Raw genomic sequence first — 27,720 nt, forward strand, 5'->3', positions numbered from 1 at the left:
ACTATCTTGCAGAAAGCTCTACTCAAGGTTGCTGAATATACAGTCTGGCAAAAAAAGAAGAAATTAAAAAGTGGCAACACTGTAGTGTTGTCCCTTTCAAATCAATCTAAGAAAAACGGGACGACACTACAGTGTTGCCAGTTTTTAATTTTTACTCTTTTTTGCCAGACTGTATCCCACATAAACGATCTTACAGTCCATGATTTATTCTAAACTAGCAAAGTAAATAGATAAAACGTTTATTTTAATAAATAACATTTAAAGCAGTAATATGGCGTTTTTGGCAAAAAAATAATCAGCAGGATAGTGAATGTCTCCCATTAACACGGATGTCAAAATTGTCAAAATCAAATGATGGCGGATCTAATTTGATCGGCATATTATTTTGATGATTATCAATGTGGGAGCTAGGTTTATCAATTAATACATAATGAAATCTGTATTAATGGTGGCTGAAAAGCCATCGTTGGCTCAGAACTTAGCCAATATATTGAGTAATGGAAAATGTACCACTAATAAAGGTATGTGACTATGTGTCTCTATTTGTACGCTCACGCACGACTAGTCCAGCAATTTACTAATAAAATCTTATTTTCTAGGATCAAATTCTGCATGTGCTGTTCACGAATGGAATGGCACGTTTAAAAATGAGCCGGTGCATTATAAAATGACCTCTGTATGTGGTCATGTGATGAGTTTGGACTTCACGGGGAAATACAACAACTGGGACAAGGTGGACCCAGTGGAACTGTTCAGCTGTAGCACGGAGAAAAAAGAAGCGATGCCGCGTTTGCGGATTCCGGCGTTTTTAGCCCAGGAGTCTAGGGGCTGTGACTACCTTGTGCTGTGGCTGGATTGCGATAAAGAGGGCGAGAATATTTGTTTTGAGGTTTGTTTATCATTTTTACGGTTTTTGCCATTATATCCCGTACTTGTAATACACGTGATAACAAAATATTTGGTGCTGTTAAACCTTCTCACAATTCATCTTAATTTACTCAAAAAAAAATTATAGTTTGCAGCATAACTGCTTATGGTAAGGTGTAAAAAAATTGTGAAAGAAAATGACTAGTCTTTTTGCAAGCTTTTTTTTAGCTTCATCGGTCCCGTATTTTTGTCCTGTCTGTGTATCTGTAATCAAATCTTGCAATTTAAATTTGACCCACTTCCCTGTTTTCGAGGAAGCTAAAAATTTGCAAACATATGTGAGTCGGGTGACAGTGCAATATTATGGTACCATCAAGCTCATCTGATAATGGAGACAGGAGGTGGCCATAGGAACTCTGTGGTAAAACAAGGCAACCTCAGTCAGCGATGAAAGCTTGTACTAAAAATAAAATTTTTGGTCAAAACCTAATTTACATGTGTTTGCTGCTTTAATACTTTTGCTTAAAATTTCTAACTAGAATCTAGTATTATCAGACACATTTTTTTTTATTTCAGGTCATGAGTTGTGTACAGCCTTACATGAAAGGAGACATCTGTTCTCCAAATGTGACCTATAGGGCCCGGTTCTCCGCTATTACGGATAAAGACATTAAAGCGGCCATGTTGAGTCTGGTGCGGCCTAATGAGAATGAGTCCCGCAGTGTTGACGCTCGACAGGAGCTTGATTTACGTATCGGATGTGCTTTCACTCGGTTTCAGACTAAATACTTTCAAGGTAAGAAAACATTTTTTTGTCTTATGTATTGTGGCTGTCATAAGGCACAAAGTGGCACAGAAAAGAAATTCCTTGACTGTGCAACATGGTTTTTGTGTGACTGCAATACATATGTCTATCTATCTCTATCTATTTTTAGAACAAAAAATCACCCAGTGTCCCAAAAATAGGACATAATAAACAATGTTTCATGTTTTGAAGTCAGGTCTGATTGATTGAAAAAGAAAAACAGACCATTATGATATGACTATTTTTTTTTTCTTTAACCCTTAAGTCCGTAGCACACAACATACGTGCCATCATACTTAAACCAAAAACGCATTTTCTACAATAAGAATTACAGTTCAGAAACAAATTACTAGAAAAGAATTTGAAATGGTTAAAGAGAAAACCAGACCTCAGGAGGTTAATAATATTATTCTGTGAAATTTATTCTAATGCTTTACCTTTTCTCCTACAAACTTTGTGAAAATTAACCTCCTAAGGCCCAAGGTCCTACCTATAGGACTTCTTTAGTTATTATTATTATTATTCAGTAAGCAGGCAGGCAGTTGTGACAACTGTTTTTTTTTTTTTTTTTAATTTATTGAATAAGGAAGCAAATTACAGTTTTTTAGATCATTACAAGACCCATTGTAGGCAAAACCTTATGGAGGTTTGTGTGCCGATGGGGAGTTCGAGAATAACATAAAGAAAAACAATATTATATCCTATATCTTATCATAAATATGATTCTTAGTATACATAGCTTGTGTCGTTAGTTTTTAATAAGTTTAATAAGTGCATTTTAACGACATTTTTTATATGTTTACCATTTAAATATTTAGCAAAAACAACTTCTGGCAGATCATTCAATATTTTAGGTAATATATATGTGTACAGCCTAGTGCCATATATGTTGTTATATTTGGGTATACAATATTTGTTTTGGTTCTGTAGACATCTTAGTTTTGTACATCTTTTGTGTTCTTTTAGTTTAGTAACATGGTGATATTCTTCTGTTAGTATGGCTAGTTTACACATATTTTGAACTGGGAGTAAATTACAGTATTTGAAAAGTTGGGAATAGTCTGTTTCGTACTTCTTTTTGATATGCTTAGGTACAAGTGTCTTCAATAATCTTATTTGTAAGTTATATATTTTTTCTATATATGTTTTATAGGTTTTACCATAAGTACTCAGAGCGTAACCGATCACAGAGTCAGCAAGGGCTAAGTACAACATACGTAGGGTTTTGTACGGTAACTTATATCTTAATGTTGACATTTTACTTAGGATGGCTCTCAACTTATCGCACACATAATTAATGTGTGGTCCCCAGTTGAATCTGTGGTCGATTATTAACCCAAGGTACATGTGCTCTGTGACCACTTCAATTTTTTCACAGTTACACGTTGTGATATTATGCTGGTGCAGGCAGCTATGTTGGTGTGCAAATACAGTAATTTTATGAGTAGTTTTATTGTGAGCTGAACGAATATGCATTATCTTGGTCTTTTGGGCGTTAATTACTAAACCGACATCGTGCGCCCATTTGCAGAGGGTGTTAAAGTTGGATTGCATTATGCGTTCTGCGGCAGCTATGTCACGGTCGGCTGTGATAATGCATGTGTCGTCCGCGAACTGATAGACAGAGCCCTCAGTTATTATGTTGCACATATCATTAACATATAGCAGGTATTCCGTTGGGCCAATTATGGATCCCTGCGCCGTGCCTTTTTCGGTTTTTATTTCGTCACTGTATGTATTGTTTATTTTTACTCGTGTATGTCTATTTTTATGATAGCTTTTCAGCAAGTTAACTAGAGGACCCTGTATACCGCTCTGCTCTAATTTGTAATATAACGTTTCATAATCTAGCATTTCAAAAGCTTTGCTGAAATCAATGAAAACAACGAGCACATGCCTTTTTTCATGCATGTGCTCGTTGATTTCATTGTTGAAGTCGCGAAGTAGCTGAGAGGTACTTCGATTTTTTTGAAAACCGTATTGTTTACTGTTAATTATATTGTTTTGAGTCAAAAAGTTACTGATTTCGTTACCGAGGTATCTCTCAATTATCTTATCGATACACGACAATATAGTAATTGGTCTATAGTTATTACAATCACTATGCGCTCCTTTTTTATAAATAGGGCGTATTATACCCGTTTTGAGTTCGTCGGGATATACCGATGTGGCAAGGCAGGTGTTAATCAAGTGAGTAAGTATTGGTGTTATTTTAATACAATTTTTTTTAATGTCCATGACTCGAATTTTGTCATACCCAGGGCTTTTTCTATCATTTAGACCTTTAATTATTTTAGAAATATTGTCGCATGTGATACGCTGCCACACTTTTTATTGGAATGTATAACGAAATAACACGAATAAAACGATGTTTAATAATTCACTGTTATATTATGATCAATAAAGTATTATTTTACAATCGACCGTTAGGATTCGAACCCCTGACACGACTGAACTCTTTTTAAGTCGGATGCCCGTCCTTTTTCCATCCACCCTCTATATCGAATAATCAACTGTCAACAGTGTCAACTTTTTAGGGTCGTCTACCTACAACTAAATGTTGGTAGTAGGTTACCTTTATTAGAGAATAATGTTACAGTCGGCCATCCGATTTCAAACGAGTCCCTTCGTTCAAGAGGTAACTCAGTGAAAACAAAAATTACTCGATTATACATCATTCATCTTAACAACAACAGATATATTTTAATCAAATACATCTCACGATGCTTCCTTTTTGTTTACTATATAACTAAACTAGCTCTAAGTTCATTACCAAAAGGAAACAACGTTTAAGATTCAGCATACAAATCAGTCTTACAGCTAAGATGTTAAAGATCCGTCTTTAACATTCAGACATGACTCATTATGAGCCATGTTCAGTCATGATAACTTTAATCATGCTCCAAACGATTTCAGGTATTGATTCAACATCTTATCCTAAAGGTGATCAACCTTAGTCCATTTAATTATTCTGTCTAACGTCTGTTCTAAATCTACTCTTCCGAGGAACTGTTATCAGTAGAAGATTTTTACTAGTGGGATCATTATCATAACCCATCCACGGGGATATATTATCAAGCGAGACTATTATACCTCCGTAACGTCTACCTTTCTTCGAAGAGGGTTGTGTCTTCAATTACAAAGCGGTCATGAGGCAACATTTTTTTATATTCTATGGGGCCCTTGACACTTAGACTCAAGTTTCTTAGACTGACCTGTTCCTCCAACTATAGCTCTGACTACCCTAACAAGATTTCCTTCCTTGTACTATGTACCCTTCTTCCTACTCCTATCAAATCTTTCTTTATTCTTTTCTTGGTTTTTCTCTATTGACTCTCTTGCTTGTTCCCTAATTTCTTCTTAGTTTGGTTATATTACATCTCTATCTATTTCCTCTATAACCTCGCTTAATACTCCCTGAGGCTTTCCATGCATTATCTTTAATAGTTGTAAAATGGTGCCATTCTACTACCAATTAATATATGTATAAATAATAAAAGAATAATCAAGTCTCAAAAACGTAGATTTCGTATGTTACTAGCTTTTGTTAATATTACCGGTAATATTAGTAACTTACTGGTAATATTCCCAAATGGATAAGTACTGGTAACAAGTATCTTACCTGCGACCCATCACTAGTTAGGACCGTTTCGCGGATCACTGTCGGACTTTGACTATCATTCCTAACTTTATTATTGTTTGCAGTATGCCCTAAAGGAATGTATGGTATTAAACCTAGTCCCTTCAAAACAGTATCGTTTACTGTTGCCCACTGTAGTCCTAAAGTTTCCGCGTCTGACTTACGTAAAAGGGTAGTCTAGTCTCACAATCCAATTCTATGTGACATGCTATTGGATTGCCATTGATTTCAATTACCATCTTATGTTTACTGCTGGTATCGTCATTTAATGAATCACGCAGATCTTATTATTTTTGTTTACATGGAGAACTTTCATAACATTAATTTATCCTTCACGTCAGGTTTAGTGGCCTTTTTGGGACAATCATTAATAGCATGACCTAACAAATGACAGTACGAGCACTTAACAATGGGTTTTGGGCATTTAGAACACGGGTGCCCCTTCTCGTTGCAATTGAAACATACGACATTATCTGAACTTTGCCGTGGTTTAGGAGGGGTCGCGTCGCTACCGCTAGTTCTGTAATTTAGTCTACTAAACGTGTTATTATTGTTAGGAACTTTTCTATCCATCTTCAGATCCGTGGTAATTTCTTTGTTCTGAACTTTAAGGGTTTTAAAGAATTGCAAAACGTGTTCTATCTTCTCAAAATGTGCCGCTTGAGCGCCTACCCTAACCCCCCTATCGTCCACACCATGTATAATGCAATCTATAGCTTCCCTACCGAAAATTTTGCAGCGATTCAATAGATTTATTTTCGAGAAATAGTACAATTCTAAGGATTCGCCGAAACGAGCTCTCTTAGCTAGCATCTCTGTTAATAAGTCTGCATAATTCTCGGTTGCAGGAAATGATTCCGTTAGAACTACTTTCCATTCGGGCCAAGTCCGTTTCAGGGATGGTAACCCTTGGTACCATAACTTAGCATGACCAGTTAGTTTTGGCAAAGCATAGTGGATAGTTTGTCTATCGTTCCATTTATACATTTCAGCGCATTCATCCACTTTGCTTAGCCAAACCGTAATTGGTTGTTCTCTACTCAATGGGTCAAAGTCCGGAATGACATTGTTTAATACAGGAAAGCTGTTATTTTGCTCATTAGTCTGTTTCTTCATAACATTTAAAAACTCTTCAAAAAACCGAGATGTTGAGTCATACCTGTCCTCGTTGTCCCTTCCAGGGCTCAGTCTCCGATTACGAAGCTCCATGTACCTCCCGGTACTTTCATTGTCCCTTCCAGGGCTCAGTCTCCGATTACGAAGCTCCACGTACCTCCCGGTACTCTCATTGTCCCTTGTTGGGCTCCGTCTCCGATTTCGGAGCTCCATGGACCTCCCGGTCTCCATGCTGTTCCTGTCCAGAGTCCGTCTCCAAATAGCAAGGTCTGTGAACCTGGTTCCCTCACCTTCTTCAGGGCTCCGTCTACAATTGCGTAGCTCCGAATCTCTATGACGTGCGCGTTCCTGAAGTTCCGGCCGTTCACGCTCGATCCTCAGTTGACTTTCTAGAACACGTAAGCGCTGTCTCTTGAGCTCCACCTCCTCCCGTAGCCTCTCGCTGCGCAGAGAACTACGACTACGAGTCCGACTGTGCCCTCGAACAATTGACCCAACACTAGGGTTTCGTTGACGGCTGCGACTCCTAGCCGTTCGAACGCTACCGGTGCGGCTACGGTGGCGACTCTGCCTAGAGGTAGATCGGATTCTCTCTGACCTGTTATCTTCTCGATTACCGGCAGTCTCGTTTGGCGCATGGCGTCCGGCAGTAGCAGCCCTTGGCCTTTGTAGCACAGGACTGCTTGGAGTTGGTTGCCCTAGCTGGCCATTGTCATCATCACCCTCCATAATTCGTCTTTGTCTGAAACTTGTAACAACCACACTTGTATATGATATCATAATCCTACTCGACCTAATAAAACTAGAATAACTATTCTAGTCGTTCCCTTTAAGAAGCCACTTTGTCGTTCAACGAACTAGATTAGGAAAATAAATAATATAATGACTCAATGTTCATAACAAATATAATATAATACATATAAATTTAATTTAATTTAATAATATCAATTGGGAGGTAATTAAATGATGACCAATATTATTATTTAAAATAATCTGCTATCAACTTTTGCGAATCAGTTAAATTGTAATCCAAAATGAAATAATCCGCTTACCCACTGATTGCTTAGCAAAATTTGACTAATGGTGGATCGCTTACTGCCGATCAAATAATTAATTAGACAACCAAATCAATTTAGAGCAGCTCAGTATGACATTATTTGCGAACTGGTTTAGAATTACTTGCTAACCTTAAGTTTCTGACAAAGTATACATTTTGGCTGACCAAATATATATTTTTGTTCATCAAATAGGAATATTTTGAGATCGATTAATGACACCCGTATAACTTTGTTTGTAATGATCTTTATTGTTACTAAGATCAAAAAAAATAAAATTTTCACTTCGTCGTTAACATGGGATCATTCAACATAAATTAACATAATAATAATATGATAGATTTTTTTCCAAAACAAATACAGCACCTCTTTTTTTTTGTTGTGTGGGTCATATATTTTGTTGCTATCATTATGTCTCGTCAACTAAGAGTCAATTGTAGCATATTTAAACGAACTTGTGTACTATGCAATTTATCAATAATTAGTAGTGAAATGCATTTTTTTTTGTTTAGTTTAATTGCCATATAACTAGAGTTGAAGGAGTGACCTAAAAGAACGTAACTAAAATTCCATGTAGTGACTCTTTTTAGTTTGATTTGGACACAGTATATAATTCAACCATTTAACACATTACATTTGTAGGTCAATGCTTTCTTATTTAGGTAATACAGTAAGAGCAAAAGCTGGCAACACCGTAATGTCTAAAATTTTATTAATAAAACTATCGCGTAGGAAATAACCTAACACTACCGCGTTTTTATCAGATTTCACCCATAAGCGTCTTTTCCTATGTACGCCAATAGCAAAGTGTGTCATTTTTGTGATTAGGTATGTATATACCTACGTCGGTTGCAAGCCTACGTTTACAACAATCAAGTAGGAAGTGACATATTGTATGCTTACCTACTGATAAACTCCGATCGCATAATAGGGTATTTGACTGTATTTAAAAATAAATTATTTCTCATCATGCACCAGATTATTATTAGAAAAACATAGATAGCAGTTATTTTTAAACACAAGTTCTATTTACTAAATCGGATAGAAATATAAAAAGTAGGTAATTGTGTGATGTTTCATATAAATTCCATATTAGCAAATAGTTTTGACAGTTTTAAAAAGGAAACCGATTTGACTATATAGTAGGAGAATACCCTATTTGTTCACTTACTTACTTATAGGTTTTGCATTCAATTGACATTAATTTGTTACTTACAAATCCATTTGTAGCAATACAAAATAATGATATGACGAATTTGTATTCCAAAACGAGTGCAACAAGACAAATTTCAAACTAAATCGATAATCAGAAATGAATTTAAATTGGACCCCAATACAGTAAAGTCACAGTTAACGTGTAGACTTTATTTTGACCCGATTCATCCTTATACACACACACGTTCTATTTTATATATATTTATAATAATTATTTATAATTGTAACTAACAAATCTAACTTCCCAGTGAAGTAATAATTGAATAGTGGTTATAAGTTATGTAATTCATTTCATTTTAGGACCTACAATGGTTTCGGTTATGGTCGAATCATCTTTATGGACTAACATTTTAATATTCATTGTCGTAAATCAAATAAATACCCTTTATTATGAACAATCGTTAAAAGGGAAGTGAAAAAAAATTAAACCGAATTAACGGTAATTTACCTTTTCGTGGGCCTGTGTTTTTATCCCGTCTTCTGAAGTTGATACGCTGCCACACTTTTTATTGGAATGTATAACGAAATAACACGAATAAAACGATGTTTAATAATTCACTGTTATATTATGATCAATAAAGTATTATTTTACAATCGACCGTTAGGATTCGAACCCCTGACACGACTGAACTCTTTTTAAGTCGGATGCCCGTCCTTTTTCCATCCACCCTCTATATCGAATAATCAACTGTCAACAGTGTCAACTTTTTAGGGTCGTCTACCTACAACTAAATGTTGGTAGTAGGTTACCTTTATTAGAGAATAATGTTACACATGTCGCCTTTTTAACCCTCATTGCCACATCTGCGCCCCCGGCGAAACCGGTATGGTCCAGCCTATATCCAGTTATCATTGACAGGTAGATGTAGAGGTCTGCTTGTCTAATTTATTTTTAAATTGACTGACATTTTGTGCAGTAACCACATCTTCGGGGAGCTTGTTCCAAGCTCTCACTACTCGGTTGCTCAAAAAGTGTTTGTATGGGTTACTGTGGGACCTATGCCTTTCTAACTTTAAGTGATGACCTCTCAGACGGGTGTTGTTGTTGCGCTTGAACATCTCTTGAAAATCCTTGAGGTCATAGTGCCCAGACAATATTTTGTAGGTTTCTATTAAGTCTCCACTTTCTCTGCAGTGTTTAAGAGTAGTGAGCTTCAGTTCCTTAAGTCTCCTCATATGGCTTGTTCTTAAGTTGCCTTGGCAGTTTCGTGAAACTTCGTTGGACCTTCTCCAGCATATCTATGTCCTTCCAGTTCCATGAAATTTAAATCATATTCAATTGGAACAGTTGTATTTATTTTGATTCGTTCAATTTTGAAACAAATCAAAATCAACTCTATTCCCTGCACTATAGGTTCAAGGTTCAAATTTCAGTGGCAAATTTTCGATTTACTCGTATCAGGCTAAGCCTGCCTGATGGTAGTAAGGAGGTACCATATATCTACACTCATGGACAAATTTAGAGGAACACAAAAATAATAATAATCACTAATTATGAAATTACTTTCTATGCTGTAAACCTTTTTATTTGCATTCCTCAAAATTTGTCCATGAGTATATGAAGACTTTTCCTCCTTTTCCCATCACGGGGGTACCAGACAGTGATATCTTTGGACCATTTGTCTTTCCGGCTACGATGATGGGAAAAGGAGAAAAGGAAGACAAAGGAAAAGATGGGAGGACGAAATTAGAGGAATAGCTGGACCATTATGGAGAAGGAAAGCCATGAACAGGGAGTTATGGCAAATTCTAGGGGAGGCCTTTGCCAAAGAAACTGACAATGAAAACGTCCCGGATGTCAGAAACACAAATTAGAATAAGTGAAATATATATATAAAGATGTTTTTTTTTATTTGAAAAAATAAGTCAGTAATAATGGCTTTATTTATTTATTTTATATGAAGACTTTAGATTCCATGCACACTCTACGCAACCCATTAGAAAACTGCACATTTTATTATTAGTATAAATACAAATACAGAATGAACTAATACTATTTCTATATTACAGGTAGATACGGTGACTTAGACGCCTCCCTAATATCCTACGGGCCATGCCAGACCCCAACCCTCGGTTTCTGCGTCCAGCGCCACGATGAAATCCAGACATTTAAGCCAGAAACATACTGGGTGCTGCGAGTAACTGCCTCGACATCTGAAGGGAGAGAACTGCCGCTAGAATGGAAGAGAGTGAGGAGCTTCGATAAGGACATCGCTAATATGTTCTTGTCGGGGATCAAGGAGATTAAGGAAGCTCAGTAAGTTTATTTAGAAGTTCAGATTCTTAACCTTTATCATACGATACAAATACAACTAGGGCACAAATTAAACTATAGGGAATATTACGCTAAACTCTGTGTAGAGGGTCTCTACCACATACTGAGGGCCTACCGTGAAACACGAAATTCGAAATTTCGTTATCTACCTCTCTATCACTCTTGCAAATTCGACTGATAAAGAGGCCAGATAAAGAAATTACGATTTTCGCGTTTAGCGAGTAGGCCTCCGTAAACAAACCGCCTTGATGCATCAATGTCATAGTGAAACTTCTCAAAAAACTGTTTAAGGCATAGTTTGTATAACTCAATAGTTTATGTGATGTGATAGTGCTGCTCTCTTGTGGTATAACATTGCAGTAATACTTACTGCTTACTGCTAACCTTTCTCCGACATCTTGTCTTGTTGCTCTTGGCATAGGCTTCTCCCATATTCCTCCACGAGTCCCTGTCCAGAGCCTGTCTTCTCCACAAGGTTCCAGCCACCTGCCTAAACTCGTCTTCCCACGGGGAGAAGAGCGTCCTCAAAGTAGACCCCAGATGCGTTGGGACGACGACATCAAGAGGACTGCAGGGAATCAGTGGCTCCAAGTACAGAACCATGACGAATGGCGCAAAATGAAGGCCTACACCCGAATGGTAGAAAAGGGCAAAATGGGGGGGAAGGAGCTCTAATTCAGCTTATGAATAGGCTGCTATGTAATATCGTTGCTGGTTTCAGAGTTATACAAGTCCAAGCTAAGGAGAAAGTGAAGGCACGACCAACAGCTCTAAATACCGTGGAGTTAATGCGAGTGGCCAGTGCTGGGTTAGGAATGTCTCCACATGCAGCCATGCAGGTGACCATTGTTCATTTTATAATCCTTTATCGACTTTTGTATTTATTATTTTAAGCAATTGTAACATGATATAACGGTAACAGACATCCGAATAAAAAATTATCCGTTCAAATATAAACTTCATGCATGAGCAATGGGGTTGGCCGGTCGAAATAATTAGCAGATGGCGCCAGCATAGCTTGCCCTGTCAAACCCTAGAATTGTGTCAAATTTTTGTTTTTTTTAATGCCCTGGATGCCAGCCCTTTAAGCCAAATCTCATAGAAAACGGGGCAAGCTATGATGGCGCCAGCTCTGCAAACCTTTGACAGTTGCCAACCCCATTAGGTCTTGATATCGCCGCTATACTTACTCAACCTCGTATCTGCAACACTAATTTGATGACAAAAACACCCGTATTCCGAATGAAAGAAAAGCGACATTTCCATCAAATGATTGTTGCAGATATGAGGTTGGGTAGCGACGATATGCGCTCTGGCTGTTTAGTTTAAGATACTTAAAGTTCTCTTTTTTCCCAGCTAGCTGAGCGTTTGTACACTCAAGGTTACATCTCGTACCCGCGTACTGAAACCACGAGTTATCCTGAAAACTTTGATTTGATGTAAGTCGCGCGCATTACTACCCTCTTAAGTCTAGAGATTAGACTTGCTAAGTTCCTTAGATTTTATTGTAATATTTTCTTTAGCTTTTTTTAATCTCTATTGTGGGCGTTTCGAGAGGGTTTTATTATAGCACGTTTTTTTTTTCAGATTAGAAGTTTTATAACCTCAAAAGTAGTGGCAACTTTTTCCTTCAAAATAAAATTTGAGTAACTATGCACTGAATTATAGTGTCGTTTACATATTATGGTACCGCAATATTAGATATCATAGGAACATTAGGAACCCTAGCATTTCTGAATAAAAAGTTAATTACCATTGTGCTAAGGCCAAGGCCTTTTTCGGGGAAGTGGGGAGACGCATGCGGGAGATAGGTTTGGATCCTCGCTCTGGGTCCTTCCTGATGCAAAGGTTATCCATCGCGGTTCAACGTGGCAACGCGGCGAGCGGGATGGGCACCTTTGCATCGGGGGGGTCGCGGGACGATTTGTACGGCTGAGATGTGACATTATTAATTATTATTAGTTTCTATGGTTGCTGTAGTATAGTTTAGAGTAAGAGTAATTTGTGTAACGTTTTATTGTTGTGTTGTGTAATAATGTACTGTAATTATAATAAAATTTTATGATTTATTACCACTACTTTTGAGGTAACATAAATTCTAATCTTAAAAAAAAACAGGGAACAAAAACATTCTAATCTTAAACAATTATTGATGAGTTAATAACATTTTAAGACATGTCGCGCGAGTGACTAAAACAAGTGAGTCTAAACCGTAAAATGATTTAATATTTAATATTTTAAGATTCGTTATAGTCTTAAATTAGCATCCTCAGAAAAAAAAAACTTAATTTATTTTCCATACATGCTAATTTATAATATAGCACCAGTAACGGAGAAGATAAGAAGTAGTAGGTTAGCGTGTTATGGGCATGTGATGAGGAGGGATGAATGCCATATAGGCAAAAGAATGTTAGGGATGAATGTTGATGGACGGAGAGCGTATGGTAGACCCAAAAAGCGATGGATGGATTGTGTAAAAGAGGATATGAGAAAGAAAGGAGTGAGTGCTGAGGTGACGAAAGATAGAGGAGAATGGAAGAGAAAAACATGTTGTGCCGACCCCACATAACGTGGGATAAGGGTAGGAAGAAGAAGACACGCTAATTTATTGTCGTAATAATTTGTCAAACAGGGGCACCCTCCGTCAGCAGCAGAACTCTAACAAGTGGGGCGCCGAAGTACGGGCCCTGGTGTCCGCCGGGATCAACAAGCCCAAGAAGGGCCACGACGCCGGCGACCACCCGCCCATCACTCCTATGCGGCCCGCCTGTAAGTAGACCAGTATCTCTACTCCTATAGGGGCACCCTCCGGCACAGGGCGGACACGCTATAGGTACATCAAAAATCACTTTGCGCATGTGTAAACGGCACGTCTGTACATGCGTCATGCCTCATAGTGTGAGTAAGTTGCTTAAAAATAGTACTGATCGGACGGCAAACGGTCGTCAATCTGCTGTCGCGGGGCGAGGTAACTCGAGTCGGGGCGGGGCGGTGCGTGGCCGTTCTGTATGACAATACTATTACTTATTCTATGTCTCCGGCAGCAGCAGAGCTCCAACAAGTGGGGCGCCGAAGTACGGGCCCAAGAGTTTTAAAATCAAAGCTAAATCATACAATAAAGAGAGCAGTATCACTGTTCTTACTGCTAAAATCTGATGGCCTACCGCCTACATCTAAAAATCGTTAGAGACGCTCGAATGTGCAAGATAGAGAGGCTGAAAACGATTTTCGATGAGTCGATGTTGTCTGTAGGCCCTCTGAGTGGTAAGCCTGAATTGTGAGTTCAAACTCGCCCTTGGAGTGGTGTGTAATGAGTTTTTCGGGATTTATGTTTGACATGGTTTAATTTGATAATACAACCAGTTGTTTGTCAGTAATAGAAATAGCTTATTAGATATGATATTGCCATATGTCTACTTATTGTTTTATTAAAACAAAAACATTGCAAGGAACCCAATAAATCGCAAAAAACAACGATATGTGTGAAATCTACGTTCCACATTAAGCAAGATTGAAAACTAATGCCCAAACTCTCTTTACGGAAATGTATGAAAAATCTAATAAAATCGCTTTTCCGGGGTTGGCCTCATAGTCATTAGCTGGGTCCACACGGAGCGATCATACGCGAGGCAATTTCCTCGCTCGTATGCTCGCTCTGTGTGGACCCGGGCCGGCTATTCAGTAACCACTCAAGAGTATGGTTACAGACATAACAAAATCATTATTTAAAAAGTAGTGATTTTATCTCTTTTTCTACAGCCGAGTCAGAGCTGGAAGGCGACATGTGGCGCATCTACGACTATATCACGCGGCATTTTATCGCAACTTTATCGCGCGACTGCAAGTACCTGAGCACCACCATCACCTTCAAGATAGGCACGGAGACGTTCAGCTACACTGGCAACACTTTGGTGGACGCTGGCTACACCGAGATCATGCATTGGCAGGTACTAACCTATAATCCCCCATGACTCCGCCATTTTGAAAAAAAAACAAAAAGTTCTGTACAGTCAAGGTATTAAATATCGATGTACACACTACCTTAATTTATGGTCTTGATTGGTCAATATTGTCAATAAGGTCGTGTATATATATTTTTGGCACATCGATGTTTATAATACCTTGACTTTACCTCAAAAGACAGGAGTCAAGATTTTTCTCAAAACGGAATGTGGTGCATCTACTATGTGACGCGACATTTTATCGCAACTTTATCGCGCGACTGCAAGTACCTAAGCACCACCATCACCTCCAAGATAGTCACGGAGACGTTCAGCTACACTGGCAACACTTTGGTGGACGCTGGCTACACCGAGATCATGCATTGGCAGGTACTAGTCAAGGGCATAAATATATATTTATTATTTACTAAAACCTAATGGCACAGAAAGGATCTGCACTGCGAACCAATGGACGTAAAAAGCCCCTATAAAAAATGGACACGACCTGATTAAGATCACAAAGAACCATTGGATGAGAACAGTGTGCGAGCGGTCATTATGGAAATCCTTGGGGAAATGAAAAAGAGAAACCTTCATCCTAAAGGGTAAAAACGGGACCCTATATTACTAAGACTTTGCTGTCCGTCTGTCTGTCTGTCACCAGGCTGTATCTCATGAACCGCGATAGCTAGACAGTTGAAATTTTTACAGATGATGTATTTCTGTTGCCGCTATAACTATAACAACAAATACTAAAAACAGAATAAAATTAATATTTAAACGGGGCTCCCATACAACAAACGTGATTTTTTTTGCTGTTTTTTCCTTAATGGTACGGAACCCTTCGTGCGCGAGTCCGACTCGCACTTGGCCGGTTTTTTTTGCTATAGGTATTAATCGCTCTAAGGATTATAAACCTTAAGTCAGGGGTCGGCAACCTTTTAGCAGCCAAGGGCCACATAGCAGTTAACGAAATTGACGCGGGCCGCACTTTGCTAATATCTATGACTTTATCAGGTATTGTCGTTTGTCAAAATTACATACAAAATAGCCAGGGAGGCTTGCGGGCCGCAAGTGAGAGGTTCGCGGGCCACATGCGGCCCGCGGGCCGCCTGTTGCCGACCCCTGCCTTAAGTCATTATCTTAAGGTGCTAATCATTACGTTTACAGGCTTTCGGCAAAGACGAGTTCGTGCCTCTGCTGTCAGTGGACGACATGCTGCGCGCGCACGAGCACCGCCTCGTCGAGTGCCAGACCTCGCCGCCTGACTACCTCACCGAGTCCGAGGTACGAGTACGTTCTATCATACAAGTTCGTGCCTCTGCTGTCAGTAGACGACATGCTGCGCGCGCACGAGCACCGCCTCGTCGAGTGCCAGACCTCGCCGCCTGACTACCTCACCGAGTCCGAGGTACGAGTACGTTCTATCATACAAGTTCGTGCCTCTGCTGTCAGTAGACGACATGCTGCGCGCGCACGAGCACCGCCTCGTCGAGTGCCAGACCTCGCCGCCTGACTACCTCACCGAGTCCGAGGTACGAGTACGTTCTATCATACAAGTTCGTGCCTCTGCTGTCAGTAGACGACATGCTGCGCGCGCACGAGCACCGCCTCGTCGAGTGCCAGACCTCGCCGCCTGACTACCTCACCGAGTCCGAGGTACGAGTACGTTCTATCATACAAGTTCGTGCCTCTGCTGTCAGTAGACGACATGCTGCGCGCGCACGAGCACCGCCTCGTCGAGTGCCAGACCTCGCCGCCTGACTACCTCACCGAGTCCGAGGTACGAGTACGTTCTATCATACAAGTTCGTGCCTCTGCTGTCAGTAGACGACATGCTGCGCGCGCACGAGCACCGCCTCGTCGAGTGCCAGACCTCGCCGCCTGACTACCTCACCGAGTCCGAGGTACGAGTACGTTCTATCATACAAGTTCGTGCCTCTGCTGTCAGTAGACGACATGCTGCGCGCGCACGAGCACCGCCTCGTCGAGTGCCAGACCTCGCCGCCTGACTACCTCACCGAGTCCGAGGTACGAGTACGTTCTATCATACAAGTTCGTGCCTCTGCTGTCAGTAGACGACATGCTGCGCGCGCACGAGCACCGCCTCGTCGAGTGCCAGACCTCGCCGCCTGACTACCTCACCGAGTCCGAGGTACGAGTACGTTCTATCATACAAGTTCGTGCCTCTGCTGTCAGTAGACGACATGCTGCGCGCGCACGAGCACCGCCTCGTCGAGTGCCAGACCTCGCCGCCTGACTACCTCACCGAGTCCGAGGTACGAGTACGTTCTATCATACAAGTTCGTGCCTCTGCTGTCAGTAGACGACATGCTGCGCGCGCACGAGCACCGCCTCGTCGAGTGCCAGACCTCGCCGCCTGACTACCTCACCGAGTCCGAGGTACGAGTACGTTCTATCATACAAGTTCGTGCCTCTGCTGTCAGTAGACGACATGCTGCGCGCGCACGAGCACCGCCTCGTCGAGTGCCAGACCTCGCCGCCTGACTACCTCACCGAGTCCGAGGTACGAGTACGTTCTATCATACAAGTTCGTGCCTCTGCTGTCAGTAGACGACATGCTGCGCGCGCACGAGCACCGCCTCGTCGAGTGCCAGACCTCGCCGCCTGACTACCTCACCGAGTCCGAGGTACGAGTACGTTCTATCATACAAGTTCGTGCCTCTGCTGTCAGTAGACGACATGCTGCGCGCGCACGAGCACCGCCTCGTCGAGTGCCAGACCTCGCCGCCTGACTACCTCACCGAGTCCGAGGTACGAGTACGTTCTATCATACAAGTTCGTGCCTCTGCTGTCAGTAGACGACATGCTGCGCGCGCACGAGCACCGCCTCGTCGAGTGCCAGACCTCGCCGCCTGACTACCTCACCGAGTCCGAGGTACGAGTACGTTCTATCATACAAGTTCGTGCCTCTGCTGTCAGTAGACGACATGCTGCGCGCGCACGAGCACCGCCTCGTCGAGTGCCAGACCTCGCCGCCTGACTACCTCACCGAGTCCGAGGTACGAGTACGTTCTATCATACAAGTTCGTGCCTCTGCTGTCAGTAGACGACATGCTGCGCGCGCACGAGCACCGCCTCGTCGAGTGCCAGACCTCGCCGCCTGACTACCTCACCGAGTCCGAGGTACGAGTACGTTCTATCATACCCGATCTGAATTACGGCCTACTAAAGAGGACAGAATATGATAGAGCGGTACTGTCATGGTAAATTTTGTAACCACAGTAAATTCACTGCCATCTATCGACACACTTTAAAACTAAAAATGAAGATTTATAAAAATACGATAAAATGTATTTAAATATGGATAAAAAAAAATTATTTGCATTAATTATTTTTATGATTTTGAACCATGTTCTTTCACTGATATGCGTTAAAATTGTTAAATAACAAACGAAACCGTCAACGCCCTCTTTACGAGAGTAGACCATCTGATCGAGAATAACATTTTTGTGATTTTCGAGGCACGTTTTTTCCTTAGACTGCATCCATCTATTACGGAGTTATATCTATCTTTGACTACGTTATTTTCTCTGACTTGCCCCACCTTACTGAATCTGAAGTAAGTTCTACCTTCGAGATTCCGAGTCGCATCCTACTTCTACCTTTCCTTCTGACTACGACACGAAGTACAAGAGGTCGTTCAAACTATACTAGCTCAACCTGTAGATTCTAATGAAAAATGAGTTACTTACCTCAAAGTTTCTGTTTAGTTACTTTCGACTGCCATAAAACAGTTAAACGGCCAAGATTTAAAAAAACACGATACAAAAGCCCCATCGTCTCGTTTTTAGAACTTCAGTCCTAAAAATTAGAGATGCCCCGAATGCCCGATGCCCGGAGTGCCGAATATTCGAGCATTTTGAATCACAATTATTACGAATACTGTTTGCCATCAAATTTTGTTGAACAGAATTAATGAGTGAACATAGTTAGAGTCAACCAAATCAGACCCATGATAAAAATAAAATATTTTGTAATTAATAAATGCTCAGAAAAGGGTCTTCGAATTTTAACAACTTTAGAAGAATACATTTTAAATAATACATAGGTATACCTAGTTTTTTTTTTTTTTTGATTGTGTAATTTTTCTTTTTTAGGTAGGTGCAACAAATATTTGGTTTTCGGACGAATAGTAGGCAATATTCGGCATAGTGGCCAAATAGGCCGAATACCGAAAAGTTGCGGAATATTCGTGGCATCTACTAAAAATTTTGCATTAGAAAAAAATACAAAAAGATTATGTTAAAGGGTGGTCATTTTTGCTATATCTAAGTGTGCCCTATAAAGAGTTCAATATTATTTTTACATCACCATTTCAAAAAAAGGGGTTTTTCTTCCCTGCTAGGAGGGATCAAAGTAACACTTTTCTGTTCTAAGACACAATTTTCACATTTTTGCACATTATTTTTTTAGCCTAAATAATATTTGTAACATCATAATTACCTCATAGGTGATGTGAAAAGCAGTATGTGTCACATGGTAGCAAAATTATTTCCGTCTTGGGCGTAACACACTTGAATCCCTCACTACGCTCAGGATTCTACTTTAGAATCCCTCACTACGGTCAGGATTCTACTTTAGAATCCCTCGTTACTCTCGGGTTTCTATTATAGAATCCTTCGCTTCGTTTAGTATTCAGTTGTACGCCCTCGCCGTAAATATGTCATTTTGCTCCCTTTGTATAGTCTAGCAAAAAAGAGTAGAAATTAAAAAGTGGCAATACTGTAGTGTCGTCCCTTTCAAATCAATCTAAAAAAAACGGAACGACACTACAGTGTTGCCACTTTTTAATTTCTACTCTTTTTTGCCAAACTGTAACCAATCTAGTATTTTGTGTCAGGTGATCACTCTGATGGAGAAGCACGGCATCGGCACGGACGCGTCCATCCCCGTGCACATCAACAACATCTGCCAGAGGAACTACGTGACGGTCGGCAGCGGGCGCCGGCTCGTGCCCACTAACCTGGGCATCGTGCTCGTGCACGGCTATCAGAAGGTAAATCCTCTATAAAGAAGAAAGAAAGAAAGAAAATACATTTATTTGACGCCACAACATAGTACATAAAAAAGAAAGAAAAGCATGCAGACAAAAAAACATTTGGACGCCAAAAAGGATCCCCACTCAGCATAGTGCCGCGGCAAACCGTGGCGCTGGTTTTCTGTGGGGACCTGGCTTAATCTAAAAATAATGGCGACACGTACGCCAACGACACACAAATAAAATTTACATTGACATAAAAATACAAACATTATTAAACAGAAAATTAAGACAAACAAAATATTAATTACCGCCTTTTTTAAATATATTTATAACGAAAGTTACAGAAAAAACCAACACCAGAACGAACTAAACTTAAGACTAAAACAAAGACTATAAGGCTGAGAACACACTGTAATTATTTTTTGCGGTTTCAGAACCGCAAAGAGTGTAACGTACGGCATGCTTCACAAGCGCACGCACTTAAAAGACGAGAAATTAGACTGAAACCGCAAGAAATTAACCACAGTGCGTTCTAAGCCTAACTAACAGGGGTCGGCAAACCGCGGCTCGCGAGCAGCATGCGGCTCTTTGAAAGTACAATTGCGGCTCTTCAAGTTACTCAAAAATTTAACACTTGAGTCCTTAGATCCCTGAAATTAACATTTGCGGCTCTTTGAGCTTCCTAAAACCGGTGATTTCTACATTTTCTACTGCTGTTGGCTCTTTCTCTCAAAAGTTTGCCGTCCCCTGGTCTATAAGTTACATTTGTGGCTTTCCTAGTACCCTAACCTAGGCTGGTCTATATGAAGCTTTTGAACCTGGATAAAAATGAAATAGATTAGCATATAAAAAAATTACAACCCTGATGTCACATGCTTGTGTTTCATATGAAATCCATAGTGGTTAATCGTATTTACAGTTCGAAAAAAGAAGCTGATTAGATTTCGGTTATCCCGATAGTTACTCATGAAATAAAACTCATTCACTCATCAATTTATCATACATCCCGACGTTTCGAACCCTTTACAGCGTTCGTGTTCAACGGGTGACTGAGGACGTAACGTAATAAATTCATCATACGCGTTATAATCCGTTTTCATAGTTTTTATAATCTGATTTAGATTGACAAGTTGACAATCAAATACCCTATTGACTGTTCTTATACACGGTGGCTAAAAAATAAGAGGGAGGTTTTGGGATTATACTAAGCAACTTTTACTATGGAACCAACCCCGAAATCGCGAAAAAAATTTGGCTGTTTCATACATTTTGGCTGGTCCATTTTCTATAGGAGGGTACTTTTTTTTTTCACGATTTCGTGGTTGGTCCCATAGTGAAAGTTGCTAAAACTTCCCTGGCAACGGGAATGCACTTATTTTTTAGCCATCCTGTATATGTCTAACGTTCGTTGCAGATCGACCCAGAACTCGTCTTACCAACCATGCGTTCAGCCGTCGAAGAGCAACTAAACCTCATCGCAATCGGGCGAGCCGATTTCCAAGCAGTCTTATCCCACACCACCGAGATATTCAGAAGAAAGTTCCAGTATTTCGTCCGCTCCATTGAGGGCATGGATCAACTGTTTGAAGTTAATTTTTCATCGTTAAAAGCGAGTGGAAAAGCCTTGAGTAGATGTGGAAAGTGTCGACGCTATATGAGATATATACAGGTAAGTTTGAGACTTATTTGTATGCTTTTAGAGTTCACTTTTATATTTCACCCAATGAAAGAAAGTTCCAGTACTTATTAGTCTGATCCTTTGAGGGAAAACCATTTAGCCAATATGAAAAGTAATGGTAGTATATGAAATAAAAAAGGTAAGTGAGTTTCATATTATACTAGCGACCCGCCCCGGCTTCGTACGGGTAGTTCAACTCATTTACACAAAACTTTTTCAAATTATACATACAAACCTTCCTCTTGAATCACTCTATCTATTTAAAAAAAACTGCATCAAAATCTGTTGCGTAGTTTTAAAGATGTAAGCAAACATAGGGACAGACGGACAGACAGCGGAAAGCGACTTTGTTTTATACTATTTAGTGATACTATCGTGCCCGCCAGTCATCATCTATCATCGCCAATAGTGTAGAGAAGCCATAATAGTAGTTTATGTGGCTGCTACATAATGAAAGGCATTAAAACTCGAGTGTGGGTTTATGAAACGAACGTGGTGAGTTTCATAATATAATCACACGAGTGTTTTAATGCCTAATTATGTACAGTTACATACACTGCTTTATCTACACACATAAAAATAAAAAAATAAATAAAAATAAAAATAGTTTATTTACCAAAAAATTATACATTGTTTTATTAACCCATGATCTCCACACTAGGCTAGGCCTGTCTTGTGGAGTCAGTTGAGACAATTCCAATTTTTAATTAACATCTTCCCACGCTGAAGTTTTGACATTGTGCTAATACTAGGTGATACATATAGCTTAAAGTATTATATAAAAATAAAAACTTAATCTATACAAGATAAATCACAATTTAGGTTTAGTAAAGAAATTACATCTTATATTACATTACATATTATAAACTTTCTATGATATATTCACTAACCTCATATTACAGCCAACATTGGGGTATAGTTGCTCTCTGGCGGAATTCGCGGATATGAGGTGGCGTCTCCGAAATATTTTTATCGCACATTACACGAAACTTGCTAGAGTTACTTTAAAAACAACAAAACAAATTATTTTTTACTTATAAACTAATTAAAAGATAAACTGCACGCCAAATGGCGGCAAAGAAAACTTTTTTCACGCATGTCACGCATCCGTAGTTTTTTTTTTAAATTCAGAGACAAACTAGAGTGGGGGTCGATTGCCATATCGTTCGATACCAACTAACAAACGAGATTTGTCAAATTTGTATGCAATTGACATTTCATTTCGAATAAAACGTCATCTCGACTGATATTAGAATAGAGGTCAAATCAAATTTCTTTGTTTTTCAGAGAGGTTCGAAATTTGAATACATTTAGCAATAATAACATTTTCACAGATAAAAAAATTGCTGTAAGAAAACAGTTTATCTTAATGTTGGCCATTATTTACGGATTTTGAAGGCATCATAGAGGGTTTATGATATGGATGGTATAGAAAGGATCGCAATTTCTTATGGCAGAATTGTTGTAAAAGTGACCGCGTTAAGCTTTAAATAATAGTTCCTAATCTCTCCGGTGGCGCTAGTTAGGCTCTGGGACATGAGTATAACATGAACAGAATAAGGCAACAAATAACCCGACCAAATTACGTAGGTTGTTTTTGGTAGTATTTCGGTGTATGGTGGCGCCGCCTAATTACTGTTTCTTGATGGACACTTTTCATACATAGAGATTTGGCTCCTTTATACAGTCTCCATGGTTTATGATATGTGTGTAGATAAAACAATAAAATCTCACATTCCAGGCAAAACCCACCCGTCTCCACTGCTCGCACTGCGACGACACGTACGGCCTCCCCCAGAACGGAACCGTCCGCATCTACCGCGAGCTCAAGTGTCCGCTGGACGACTTCGAGTTACTGTCCTGGTCTACCGGCACCAAGGGCAAGAGCTTCCCGCTCTGCCCCTACTGCTACAACCACCCTCCCTTCAGGTTCGTATTGGCAAAGATAGATATAACTCCGTAATAGATGGATACAGTCTAAGGAAACAACGTGCCTCGAAAATCACGAAAATTTGATTCTCGATCAGATGTCACCACTACTTTTGGCCTACTCTCGTATAGAGGGCGTTGACAGTTTCGTTTGTTATTTATAATTTTAACGCATATCAGTGAAAGAACATGGGTCAAAATCATATAAAAATAATTAATGCAAATAAAAAGATCGTTTATCCATATTTAAATACATTTTAACGTATTTTTACAACTCTTCATTTTTAGTTTTAAAGTATGTCGATAGATGGCAGTGAATTTACAAACTATAAAATTTACTATGACCGTACCGCTCTATCATATTCTATCCTCTTTGATATTGGCTATGTGCGAAGTTGGTTGTGGGGGATATACAAGCGACGCCAACGCACGACGTTGTGAAAATAACTTTCGTGAGACGACATCTACCCTAAAGCGAAGTAGGCCCGGGCCTAGAGCTAGAGATATTAGGGGCGGCACTGCATTCTACCTATATGGTGGACACTGAGACTGCTGAGAAAGGGGCGGCTAGTATGTAGTAAGTAGGCCTGAGGCCTAGGGCGGCAGACACTGCAAATCCGCCACTGCATCTTCATATTATTTGACAGCTGCCAACTTTCAAATAAGCAATATTACCTACACTTACACACCCTAGAGCGACGCCACAGTCATGCACGGAGCGAATACCCAATTTAGAACCAAAACTATAAAATTAAAAGGGATTGAAGAAAATGGAACATGGAAAATAGAAAAAAAGTGTGTGCGTGTAATATTTAATTTACAATGCATGTGCTCGAAGAGTGCGTTTGCTTCGGAGCTATATCATGCGGAAAGTACTACTTCCGCACTAGTGCTTTTTGTTTTAATTTTTTTTTATACAGTACATATGGTGCTACTCTCTCGCACTAGTGCGGAAAAGAGCACTTTTCCGCACTAGTGCTTTTTGTTTTCAATTTTTTAATAATTAATCTTATTTGCCATTATATGTTTTTTTTATTTACTCGCACAATGCATAGTAAAACATTGTATGATACACGTGCGTAAAGATGATTTCCGCACTTGTTGCATAAATAGCTATTGTCATCGATTTATATTACAAAAAAATATATCGATATAGATATCGCCATAGAGTAACTTATACTAGAGCGGTACTGTCAAAGGAAATTTTGTAACCCCAGTAAATTCACTGCCATCTGTCGACACACTTTAAAACTAAAAATGAAGATTTATAAAAATACGATAAAATGTATTTAAATATGGATAAATGATATTTTTTATTTACATTAATTATTTTTATGATTTTGACCCATGTTCTTTCACTGATATGCGTTAAAATTGTTAAATAACAAACGAAACCGTCAACGCCATCTATACGACATTAGGCCAAAGCTAGTAGCGCCCTCTGAACGAGAATCAAATTTTCTTGATTTTCGAGGCACGTTTTTTCCTTAGACTGTATCCATCTATTACGGAGTTATATCTATCTTTGATCTTTGATATCGCTTTTTGCCCATTATTAACTTTAAAATGATACCAGGTAGATCGCTTCACCCGAACCACGCGCAAAGTAGGCGCGCAGCTCAAGGGGACGACCTTTGCCCTTCAAAAAGTGTTCCGCCCGGTGGGCATAGCCGAGATGTCATCAAGGCCCAATAATTTCCTTACTCATTAGATTGAGGCACGAGGAGCTGTTCGCGCGAACTACGGGTCATGAAACTACGATAGCACAACGATAGCGCCATCTAACTGACGCGCAGAGACATCTAGCGGGAAATTGGGGAAACTTTATTCTTTGCTAAACGTGTGTTATAAGTTATAACGGTTCACTCGCGCCATAAGGGCCGGTACAGAGGTATGGGAATGGGAACTGCAGTTGACGTGCAGTCGGTGCAGTTCCCATACAAATTGCAGTCGGATCGCAGTCCGTCTGTATCGGCCCTAACACTGATCCGTCGTTATTGTCTTTAACAAATTGTAGGACAAGTCATTTACGCTAGTTGTGTTTTTTACCCGCAGCGCGACGTAAAGAAGGGTAATGTCTTTGTTAAATAACGGGAATAAATTGACAGTTCTATGCGAACGCGAATAATAATGAAATAAGAGTTGGATTAATTAAAAATAGTACATTACTACAGAGGCCGTAAAGTAAGGGGTTGCCGGCCGAATAGAATAAGGCCGGCTAGCTATGAGGCCGGCAACCCCTTTTCACGCCGAGGTATGTATAGTGCTTTTCTCAAACATGCAATGAAATTATAATACAAACATGATGATGATGATGATTGTTTCATGTCGTAATGTGATAGGTTATTCAGTGCGTGGAATATCGAGGCGGAACAAAAATTTGATTATTTTTGCGCTACGACGCACGGTTTTGGATATATTTTTTTGGTTTTTTTTTTTAATATTAATAAAGGGTCACCTAGAGGGGAACGAAAATTTTATTATTTTTGCGCTACGACGCATGGTTTAGGGGATACAGCCCTATACATTTTTTTTTCATTGTGTTTTTTGTACATTACTTTGGGGTTTCATAAAGGGGAACGAAAATTTTATTATTTTTGCGCTATGACGCATGGTTTAGGAGATACAGCCCTATAAAGTTTTTTTTTTTTTTTTTTTTTTTTTTTTTTTTTTTTTTTTTTTTTTTTTTCAATATAAATTAAGGGTCACCTAGAGGGGAACGAAATTTTTTTTTTTTTTTTTTCGCTACGACTGAAAAAAAATTCAGCTATTTAGCCTATTCGCATGAACACAGACTCCATGTTTACATTAAAATTTAAAAAAAAAATACTAACGGGCCTAGGCCTTCAATTTTGTATGAAATTCCTTTACAGTTCTCTCGAGTTGCTCCGCCCGAAACGTGACACTTTGGAGCCTGTTTTGACGCACATAAGGACGATATTTCATTGCATTTTTGAGAAAAGTGTATTTTACATATTTATAAAGTTTATGTTTTTGTTTTCTCCTTTTCTTTGCTCTGCAAAGGTTGTCTGGAACACACTGCTTGATAGCGGCGAGACAACAGTTTATATATGTTTATTTATTATTTAATATTATCTTGTGTTTTCATATTTGAGAGGCCCAATAACGTTATTTAATCTACACCAAGCCGCAAAATTGCATGACCACTTTATCAATTAATTTATGTGCATGCAATTTGGCAGCTCGCTATAATTATATAGTAGTTATAGGCCCCTTCTACTTGGCTACATACAAGCTATAACGGTTTTTTTATGATTTTTTTTAGTTTCTAAGCACCTTTAAAATTGTCAATTATTTTTTATATTGCTACCTCTTGTTACAGGGACATGAAGAAAGGGTTCGGCTGCAACTCGTGCACGCACCCGACGTGCGCGTACGGCGTCAACTCGACGGGCGTGTCGGGCTGCGTGGAGTGCGACGCCGGCGTGCTGGTGCTCGACCCCGCCGCGCCAAAATGGAAGCTCGCTTGCAACAGGTCCGTATCATTAATACACTTGTTGGTGACTAAAGAGAAAAGGACTTAAAAAGGTTGACTCAACTACAAATTTTATTCGTATGCTTTTTTGTAAGTAACTCTAATAATGAAAATTTATGTTTTTCATACGTAGAACAATTCACTCACAAATGGTTTTATAACCTCGTCTAATTTGTATAACTTTTCTCCCGCAAATGAGATGATAGTAGTTTATGAGATTGCTACATAATGAAAGGCATTAAAATACGGGTGCCTAAAAGTTGCATACTAAAAATTTCACCATCGGTATTTTTTTTGTAAAAGTTTCAATTCCAAATGTACTTACATTTCCTTATTTTTCAGATGCGACGTAATAATAAACGTGTTCGAAGACGCAATCCGCGTGTCTGTGTGCGAGCAGCAATGCTCTCTGTGCGGCGCGCAGCTGGTCACGGCCGAGTACCGGCCGGAAAGGACGCCCTTGCCGGCCGCTCTTACCGAGATGACTGGCTGTCTCTACTGCGAGCCCGCGTTCAGTTCACAGGTACGTACAATATTTTGAAATATATATAAGTTTTTTAATTAAAAATCATTTTTGTTACAAGCTTTTCTCGCTGACTGTACTTAATCGTTAAAATAAATTTGGGTGTTTCATACATTTTGGCTGGTCCATTTTCTATGGGTGGGTAAATTTTTTTTTTCGCGATTTAGTGGTTAGT

At 39.6% G+C, this 27,720-nt stretch overlaps 1 protein-coding gene and 1 non-coding gene across 2 annotated transcripts in view; one reads left to right on the forward strand and one right to left on the reverse strand.

The window, feature by feature from the left end:
- Nucleotides 1-370: 370 nt before the first annotated feature.
- Nucleotides 371-27,720, forward strand: part of LOC134747251 (DNA topoisomerase 3-beta-1) — a 29,137-nt gene continuing 1,787 nt past the window's right edge. The window contains exons 1-14 of the mRNA XM_063681860.1: nt 371-521; nt 600-889; nt 1,444-1,663; nt 10,709-10,955; nt 11,695-11,812; nt 12,330-12,412; nt 13,606-13,742; nt 14,733-14,920; nt 16,085-16,201; nt 19,779-19,934; nt 21,334-21,588; nt 23,339-23,526; nt 26,870-27,022; nt 27,365-27,545. Coding sequence (XP_063537930.1) covers nt 431-521; nt 600-889; nt 1,444-1,663; nt 10,709-10,955; nt 11,695-11,812; nt 12,330-12,412; nt 13,606-13,742; nt 14,733-14,920; nt 16,085-16,201; nt 19,779-19,934; nt 21,334-21,588; nt 23,339-23,526; nt 26,870-27,022; nt 27,365-27,545 — 2,424 coding nt within the window. The 5' untranslated portion in view covers nt 371-430. The remainder of the gene's footprint in view (nt 522-599; nt 890-1,443; nt 1,664-10,708; nt 10,956-11,694; nt 11,813-12,329; nt 12,413-13,605; nt 13,743-14,732; nt 14,921-16,084; nt 16,202-19,778; nt 19,935-21,333; nt 21,589-23,338; nt 23,527-26,869; nt 27,023-27,364; nt 27,546-27,720) is intronic.
- On the reverse strand, nt 25,100-25,247 carry LOC134747504 (U12 minor spliceosomal RNA). The gene has a single exon (XR_010128339.1). It is a non-coding gene; the product is annotated as a U12 minor spliceosomal RNA (small nuclear RNA).

The sequence above is a fragment of the Cydia strobilella genome, chromosome 14 (assembly GCF_947568885.1).
Source record: "Cydia strobilella chromosome 14, ilCydStro3.1, whole genome shotgun sequence".
NCBI lineage: Eukaryota > Metazoa > Arthropoda > Insecta > Lepidoptera > Tortricidae > Cydia > Cydia strobilella.